Source organism: Octodon degus, unplaced genomic scaffold (genome assembly GCF_000260255.1).
Source record: "Octodon degus isolate 3935 unplaced genomic scaffold, OctDeg1.0 scaffold00039, whole genome shotgun sequence".
NCBI lineage: Eukaryota > Metazoa > Chordata > Mammalia > Rodentia > Octodontidae > Octodon > Octodon degus.
In genome coordinates, this window is record NW_004524615.1 from 78,561 (window position 1) to 88,177 (window position 9,617).

General features: G+C 44.4%; 1 protein-coding gene across 2 annotated transcripts in view; it reads right to left on the minus strand.

Moving 5' to 3' along the window:
* Window positions 1-6,011, minus strand: part of Upf3a (UPF3A, regulator of nonsense mediated mRNA decay) — a 15,248-nt gene extending 9,237 nt beyond the window's left edge. For both annotated transcript variants that reach the window (XR_002821100.1, XM_004631205.2), the window contains exons 1-5: window positions 5,798-6,011; window positions 5,566-5,672; window positions 4,041-4,147; window positions 396-494; window positions 183-293 (exon numbers count right to left, since the gene is read on the minus strand). Coding sequence is in view for 1 of the 2 variants with exons in the window: in XM_004631205.2 (XP_004631262.1) it covers window positions 183-293; window positions 396-494; window positions 4,041-4,147; window positions 5,566-5,672; window positions 5,798-5,998 (625 nt within the window). In the remaining variant the exon portion in view is untranslated. The remainder of the gene's footprint in view (window positions 1-182; window positions 294-395; window positions 495-4,040; window positions 4,148-5,565; window positions 5,673-5,797) is intronic.
* Window positions 6,012-9,617: the final 3,606 nt, after the last annotated feature.

Genomic DNA, 9,617 nt, shown 5'->3' on the forward strand with positions numbered 1-9,617 from the left:
GCAGAAGACTCAGGCTCACTGTATCAATAAAGGCTCCCCACTTCTGTCCGCCTACTCTGTCAAAACTGAGAAATACTCCTGCCAAGTCTGTAACTGTAATTGTGAAAAAGAAAAAATAAATACACACTCTATAAATAAGAAGTATTTCCATAAAGAGAAGAAAAGAAATGAGCAAAACAGACCAACAAGTTCTCTTGTCTTTGCCTCTATCTCTATCAGAAGAGTTTCAGGATTGGCACTGGTTCTCTCTTCTTCCATGCTGTAAGTTTCCAAAAACTGCTTATACTCTGGATCTATAAATTTAAAAGACAAAATTAAAAAAAAACCCAAACACTCCCCAACTATAAAAAAAGGATTAATACAGGATGAGTGCAGTCAACTTAAAAAGGGCTCACCATCTTCGATGCTCCCTGTCTTAGTGTCTCTCTTCTTCAGCTTCTTCTTGACTATCTTCTGGAATGGGGCAAACTCTACCACTGCAGGATACTCCAATCCTTTACAAGACACATTCCAAAGACTACTCTGAAATTCCACTATGTTCATGTTGGAAAATAATGATTTAAATTATTGCATGATGACGCATGATGATGCCACAGACAAATTCCTGACTTAAAAAATGAGCTAGCTAGTGGTAGGAGGAGTCATATATATTAAATAAAATGACCTTCTTGTAGTGGTTACCAGACTAAACATATTGAAAACATCAAACCACTCACTTTCAAAGGTGGCTTTTATCATCCATGGTTTACACTTCAGTAACCTTGACTTGACTATTTTTCTCCCAAAAAATCTATCACCTGAATACCTTCTTTAAAAAAATATTCTTTATTTTAAAATGTTAACCTGATTACTAATCTGTCATACAGGCTCAAGGAAACTGCTTGACAGACAGAAGATATAAGTGGGTGAGGCTTTACTTATACCACATCCCCTGAAAGATGGCTTCTTTTCTGGTATGTTTTTAGGGAAGGGTCTACAGGGTGTTCAGGGTCTCACTACTAGATTGAACTCGTAGCGATCTGCCTGTTTACAGTCTCCCAAGAGCTGGAATTAAAGGTGTACGCCACCATGCCTAGTATCAATTGCCGTCTCAGTGGATCCCAGGGGCGGGGCCGACACGGCAGACCCAGGGATCACATCCCTGGCCCTTGTACCTGCTTGCAGGCACTTTAATCTGCTGAGCTATTTGGCCAGCTCAAGATTTGCTTTAACAAAAAGGTGGAGAAAGAAAGCACTTAGAATTAATTTTGTGTTGGGCATGGTGGGCATACATCTTTAATGACAGCAATTGGGAGGCTGAAGCAGGATTGTCAAAGAGTTCCAGGCCACAAAACAAAACAAAACAAAACAAAACAAAACAAAACAAAACAAAACAAAACGAGTTCCAGGCCAGCCTGGACTATACAACAAGACCCAATCTCCAAAAGAAAACAAAATCAAAAAATTCATACTTGATTTTGTTATTAAATTGGGGCAAACAGGATATGTCTACTTATATACCAAAGTCAATAACTTATCATTTTTTAACTTGTAACCCTCATTTTTTGGAAGAAGTTTCTGTGCTATCCAGAGTGAGGTCAAGAATGAGGAAGAGGGCTGGGGAGATAGCTCAGAAGCACCTGCCTGGCAAGTGCAAGGACCTGGGTTCAATATCTGGTACTGCATTCCCTGCCAGCTCTGGAACCCTGGGTGCACTGTGCCGGCCCCAAAACCAGGTGTGGTGGCACACACTTGTAATCCCAGTGCTGGGGAGGCTGAGACAGGAGGAGCACTATGAATCTGAACTGTTTAGTGAAACTGTTTTCAACAAATAAATAAAAAGAAAAAAAAATTTAAAAAGAATGAGGAAGAAAATGGCTCTGAACTGGCAGGAATCATGCCAACTCCCTGCTGCACTTACAATGCTTGGTACATACAAGGTGAGTATGAAATATATATTCCCTGACTTCAAAACCTACTAGAAAACGACAATAATCAAAACAGTGAAGTACTCATGCCTGTAATCCCAGCACTGGCGAGGCTGAGACAGGAGGCGTACTACTAGTCTGAACTGCACAATGAGACCCTGCATTCAATAAATAAATAAATAAAAGAAATATAATAGACATACAATGGGGTACAATAACAGTCCCAGAAAAACCCTTCAATATATGGCCGGATGACTTTATTTTTGGTTTTTTGTTTTGAGACAGGGCCTCACTCTGTAGTTTAGGCTGGCCTGGACTCACTATGTGGGCCAGATTGTCCTCAAATTCGTAATGATCCTCCTGCCCTAGCCTTCTTAGTACTGGGATTATAGGTATGTGCACCATGCCTGGATGCCAGATGATTTTTGACAAGGGGACCAAGATCACTCAGTAGGGAAAAGGCAGACCCCTCAACAAGTGATGGTGAGAAAAATGGATGTCAATATGCAAAAGAATAAAACTGGGCCAACACCATACACAAACATTAATTTAAAGTGGATTAAACATAAACATGATGCCTAAAACTATAAAATATTTAAAAAACAAAACAAAACAGAAAAAGCTCTCTAATATTGGATTTGGAAGTAGTTACGACACCAGAAGTACAGTCCACCACAATAAAAGCACGTAAACTGGACACTGAAATGAAGAACTTCCGTTCATCAAAGAACACAACCAAAAGCCTTCAGAAGCAACCTTCAGAATGAAATATTTGCAAATTCCATCTTTGCTAGGAGGTCACTAGAATATACATACAATATACAGTTCAATAAATCCAATTAACAAATGGGACAGAGAATTTGAATAGGTATTTCTCCAAAGGTGATCCACAAACATCCAATAAGAACATAAATAGGGGGTCAAAACCAATAATCACTTGAAAAAGGCAAATTTAAACCAGTGAGGTATTGCCAAACTCACGAGACTAGATACTGCAAAACAGAAACAAAAAAACAAATAATAAAGTGTCAGTGGGAATGTGGAGCAGCTGGATGACCTGTGCACTACAGGTAAGAATATAACGTGTGCAAAATGGTCAAACTGGCATGGAAAATAGTATGACAGTTTCTCAAAAAATTAAAAATGCAATTACCATATGTTCCACCAATCCTCAGTATAAATCCAAATCAACAGTAAAGTCTCCAAGACATTTGTACACCCTTATTTACAGAGGCAGTATTCACAAAAGCTAAGAGGTGGAAGAAAGCCGACTGTTCACTGACAGATGAATGGACAAGCAAAATGAGTGTATCCATATGAGGAACTATGCCTTAAAAATGAAATTCGGCAAATGCTACAACATGGATGAGCCTTAAGGTCATCACCACAAGGTGAATATACTTATCGTTACTGAACTGCCCGCTTCAAAAAGAAAATGATGGTAGCTTTGTTAATATAGTACTGAGCAATTAACACAAATGTCTAGTTCAAGTGGTAAACTTGCTGTTATAGAAATTATGTTTTGGTCTTTAGCTTACTTATTCTAACAACCTTTTCTAGATTATTAATCCTTGATAGAGCAAGAAGATCAGTAATCAATATTGGGGAATGAAGCAAGAGGCTGGCGAGTAGGTGCCAGAAAACACCTTGCTGTAAAAGGGTTATGGATCAGAAAATGTCAAAAGCAGATGCCAAAAAATACAAGGAAACGGGAGCCCAATGCTTAAATAAGGACTGATGTTGGGGATTTCAACTACCTCTCCCACTGCATCATCAAGAAATACACAATGACGAAGAGCACTCTCACACAAAAGACATGGCTCTTAAGAGTATAGTTTAGACAATTTTTATCAGTCACGGGTAAAATTATTCTTGGAACACAAAATGTAAAGTTTTCAGCACTCGTGAAAATTTCATACCCCAGCAATTATACAACTATGTGATTATTACAAAGTGTTTCTAGAATTCTTTGGTTTATAACACTAATTTTTAACAACAGCATGTGATAAAGAACACCTAAAATTTGTGATCTTCGGATGTCTGAAAACTTAATAAAATTCACAAACATTCTGGCTAAATTTCATTAACACAGTATAAACAGTGATCAAACAATTTAAAAATCAACAAGCCAACCTTTACTGCCCAGGAAGATATATCCATCAAAACGATCTCTGAACAGAAGGATGTCATCAGGATTCCTAAAATTAATGTACGCTCTTGAGTAGAGATGAGGATAAAGGCTGAAATAAACATAATAAAAAGGGTTGGTAAAAACGTAAGACTCCTTTACTTTTGCCCTGCCCTTCTTTTCTGAACACAATAAACTACTTCAGAAAAAACCTTTATACCGCATGAAATAATCGTCTCTCAATTACAGCAATATTTGTAGGTTAGGGGCTGCTTGCCCAGCAAGCACATGGGCCTGAGTTCAATCCCTGGTTGGGGGGGGGGGGGAATACACAAGCAATTAAGGTCTTTTAATTATTTGAGAAAGACAATTTAGGTCAGCTCTACTGTACAACATTACAGTTCTGCTCCTTAGAAACAGAAAACAAAAGCAGTTATTTGAAAAATCACCACTCAGCCTCAAGGTTGGAAGTAGCCTGGTTGTTATGGTTTGTGTCTAGTTGTCCCCCCAAAGCTTCAAGCAGTCATTAAGGCAGCTTCTAGAGTTTGTGATTAATTCGTGATCCATTGCGAGGATTATGAGTGTGAGTGCTACACAGCCTGAACACAATATAAGGAAGGGAGTGAGGCTTGCTAGCTGCTGCAGACACTGCTCCTCGCTTTTGCTTTTTGCTGTCTTCCACTGCCATGAACTGCTGCCCTCCTACACGTGTCACTCTGCCTTGGAGCCAGCCGAGTATGGACTGAAACCTCCAGTAACTGTAAGGTAAAAAAACCATTCCTTCCTTAATTTTGGGTGTCAGGTATTTTGTCCCAGGAACAAGAGAAAAGTAACGGAGACAATGGTCACTCTAGTACCAGACATGGCAAATGATGTTCCCTTGGGACTTCTGTATTGCTGTGGCACCCCGCCTAAAGCCTACAGGAAGACGGGCCAGCTCACCCAGGTGCGAGGGCAGGACTCGGGCGAGCAGCAGGCGCAGTCATTGAAAGGCAGCCTGGGGGCCACCCTGGTATGCCCCAGACCACCTCTGTCCTGGCAGTCTCTAACCTTCAGCCATTCAAAAGCCATCTGTATTACTAACCATATCCATGTTTTATAGCCAGAATGTTTTTCTTTGCAGTTATTACAAGGTAGAGTTTCTATGGCTATTACAAATGAAAATTCATAAATGGATATTAAAAAATAAATATCGTTTAAAACCCTGAGTTCTGGCTGGACCCACCCTGTCGCCGTCTGCTGGTCCGTTTTGTGGGACTTGGAGCGGCGGGACACAGGGAGGCAGTCTCTTGGCCCTCCCTGGCGAAAACGCCAAGGCGTGTGCGTCAGGAGACTCAGGACACCTCTGCACCAGGCAGGGCCAGACTCGGGACGCGGTCGTGACCGCTTCCCGCCCCGCCCCCCCCGGGCCCCGGGCGGCGCGGCTCCCTGGCCCCCCGACCCTCCGATCCCCCAACTCCGGCCCCCCGACCCTCCGATCCCCCAGCTCCGGCCCCGGCCCCCCGGCCCCCCGGCCCGCGCAGCCCTCACCTGAGATCCGCGCCGGCGACCTCGAAGTAGTCGTGCGCCGGCAGCGGGCGCAGCTGCTCCTCCAGCTGCTCCTTTGTGAGGCCGGGGGGCAGCCGCCGCAGGACCACCTGCAGCGGGGCAGCATGGTCACCATCGCACGTCTGCCTGGGCGCAGGCCCCGCCCCCGGCGCCCCGCCCCTTTTCCGCGAGGCTGGCCTGTGCAGCCCCCTCCCCTCCCGGGCCCCGCACCCACCTTGCTCAGCGCCGTCTTCTCCTCGCGAGGTTTGATGGTCCTACTCTCAGAGCTCGGAGAAAAAGCTGGCGGTGCCTGAGGTTCTCGCCGCGGAGATTTCCGGCGGAACTGATACTGCGTGGCCGAGGGCTTCTCCTGCCCGCCCGGACTCCGAGCTATAACAGTCGCGCCCAGGCCCCCGGAGGTCTCCTCGGACCGCATCCCGAATCCGCCGCTCGTTACGAAACCTCGCGATAGCCGAGCTTCTGCCCCGCCCCCTCCCTCCCCTCGCGGGAAGTGAACGTGCGCAAGCGCAGCGCGAGGCAGCCGAGTCTAAAGTCTCTCAGCGACTCCGAGGGCGCTGAGGACAATTTACGTGTTTCTTTTGCGTACAGGTTACAGAAGAGTTTGTATGCACATTCCTATTTTTTCATCTTTTTCTTTATTCACGTTGGCTGTATTTTTCACTTACATAGATGAAGCTCCACTGGGAGCAACCCGATAGACGGCCGTCACGCCCCCTTACCCTCGCTGGTTTGGTCCTCAGGGGTCTGCGAGAGTCGCACATCTTGCCAGCATCCGGGGATGACTGTTTCCCGCCATCAGCCCAGCACTTTCCCGGGCATGGTCCCAAGTGCCGGAGGGCTGTGGCCAAACACCTGCAGCTGTCCCAGGCTCACTCCGAGAGATACCTGCGCTGGCCTCACCAGGGTTAAAGCCTGGGCCAAACCCAGAGGACTGCCTGCTATTACTGTGGAAGTCCTCAAGCTGGGCCTTGGGGTGCACAAAACTGGACTAAGGAGCAGCACAGGTCCCAAAAAGACGAGCTCGTGGGGGTTCTCATCTACTTAGGGTTCTTATCTAACGCTTATCTTGGGGAGTATGTGCCTGTAACACTAGAGACCGAAGAGTTCTGGAGAACAGCAGCACGTGGACAGCCAGAGAGGCAGCGGAAGGGCTGCAGAAAGCTACAAAGAGGGATATGAGCCTTGGCTGGGGCCAGGCTGAAGGAAGCCGAGCAAGAAAGACTCCTGTGAAGCCAGAGAGACAGCTCAGTAGGACAAGCGCCTGCCTGGCAAGCACAGGATCCCGAGTTCAATCCATGGTACTGGAGGAAAGAAAAAAAAAAAAAAAGACTCCTGTGATAAGGTCGATTGGTTGGATCCACCTTGTAATGGTTTGGTCTAGATGGCCTTCCAAAGTGTCATGTGGCCATAGGTATGGAGTTTTGAAGGGTTAGGGTTTAGGGTATGTGAATGTGGATTAAAGATACTAGGATTAAGGTGGTGGATAATGGAGAGCCCCATCCTGAGGATGGGCAGCACCAACCAATAGGTTGTAACCTGGGTGGAATATATAAAGACAGCAGGCAGGCTTGCTGCTGCTGTATGTTGTTTTGGGGCCTTCTGCCTGCCACACCATGAATTCTCTGTGATACCCTTTTGCTATGCTGACCTGCCATGGAACCAGACAACTATAGACTGAGACATCTACAGACAGTGAAATGAGATAAACTCTTCCTCCTATAACCTGTGGGTGTGACATATTTTATTCTAGCAAAGAGATCAGTAACAACACACTTTCACACCAATTCAGTTCAGAAACATACTGATCAGCAGATCTACTGGCCTTTTCTGTGATGAAAAGTAGGAAAATCTGGCTGCCAGATAAAATATTTTAATAAGAATACATCTTTCTTATTTTTTTGCAGTACTCAAGTTGAATCCAGGGAATACTAAGCTACATCCTCAATCCTTTTCGAGACAGGATCTCAGTAAGTTTTCCAGGCTGGTCTCAAATTTGTGTCCTACCTCAGCCTAGATGGGATTTCAGGTGTGGACTGGTGATCCTAGATTCTAAATATCTTTAAAAAAAAAAAAAAATTCAGAGCCAGATATAGTGGCACACGCCTGTAATCCCAGCACTCAGGAGGCTGAGGCAAGTGGGTTGTGGTGAGTTCAAGGCTACCCTGAACTACACAGTGAGACCCTGTCTCAAAAAACAAATAAAATAGAACACACCAAAAGACAACTGCTTTCAGTCTATCTGCATGTCTTCCCTTTCCAATTTCCACATATAACTGAGCTTAAACAATCATCCAGCTCAGTATATAATGTTTCTAGACGGGTAATAAAAAGGATTATGACTCTTCTCTATTAATAAAAGGTCCTCACTGAAGCACTCTTGAACCGCAGGAATTTATTAACTCAATCAAAATATACCAAAATAATCCAATGGAGAATTCTTGTTCCCTCTTCTGATTAAGCCCACCATGAACAATGCTCTGACACTTCTTGCAGTTCCTTTCTGCCCTGTGAAGTCTGACCTCTATCTAGCACCACCTGCTAACATTCTGCAGCCAGCCTAGCCTATTGGCCAAGCTTCTGGATCTCTTATAGCCCCTTGTAGTGGCAACCCCCTCCACAACTTCTCTGCCCTCCACTGTCCTTGCAGCCTACCCAGGTTCCACTGAGGCTGAAAGTAGGAATATGGCACCTGATAGGAACTCACACTATTTGCTGGACTTGTATCTACTATAAATTGGGCCAACAAAATGCCCAAGAGCTCCTATCCAAGAAACAGCCACCACTGTCACAACTTCGAAAGACTTCTATAATTTTTTATTTCCTATTGCAAATAAAGTTCTGAAAAATTTCATAAAATTACACAGTATTAGAAATCATGTAAGGGGCCAGGGATATGGCTCAGTGGAATAAGTGCTTCCTTGGCAAGCACAAGGGTCTGAGTTCAATCCCCAGGTCTGCCAAAAAAAAAAAAAAAAAGAAATCACGTATGTCAGACTAAATCCTTTAAATAAAATCTAACTACATATAACACAAAATCCGGCTTCCTACATATACTACCCAGCCTGTTCAAATGTTGTGTTTTACATTTATTCAGAAGTTTACTTGCAGACTTGTGAAGGATACACCTGGAACACAATGAGTGAAGAGGCGTTATCTTGGTATTTATATAATATAAAATGTACAAGTGATGTATATAAATAACAAAGTTTCCTTTATTTCTAAACTTTTGGGGAGCAGGGTATCACTATGAAGTTCAGGATGGTCTTGAACTTACTATGTAGCCCAGGCTGGCCTTGAACTTGCAGCAATCCTCCTGTCCCAGCCTCTTGAGTGCTGGGATTACAGGTATGCACCACAATGCTTGGCTCTACTTTTCTATTATAACACAGGTGTGACTAATCTATAGGCCACAAGACAGACATACATACCTGCCTGAAAATCTCCAAATATTATGGTGAATATAGTAATGTTACTTTTGCTTAGCTGAATACTTCTGTCCAAGGATAGGTTCTGGAAATGTGATTTACTCCATAGTCCCTATCTAGGACTGGCCAGACAGCTCAGCAGACTAAAGCACCCACCTAGGCAGGCGCAGGGACCAGGGTTTGATTCGCCCACATGCCGTGCTGGCCCCACCCCCAGGGTGTGCTGAGACAGTGACTGAGACTGGGCATGGGGGAACACACCTGTAATCCCAGCACTTGGAAGGCTGAAAACAGGAGGGTCACTAGGAGTCCGATTTATGCAGTGAGACCCTGTACTAAATACATTACAACAAGCAAACACAGTCCCTATCTAAAAGTAGATGGCAGTGACTTGGGCTGGTGACCCTAACAGTTTCTTCTTTGAAGGTGAGGGCGCAGAAACTTTGTAATGCCTAGGACACCTCTCTCTCTCTCTCTCTCTCTCTCTCTCTCTCTCTCTCTCTCTCTCTCTCTCGGCAGTACTGGAGACTGAACCTTGGATATCTTTTAAGGCAACTGCACCACTGTGAGTTGCTGGTAAACTAGGTAGTAACAGAATGTTTGGTGGTA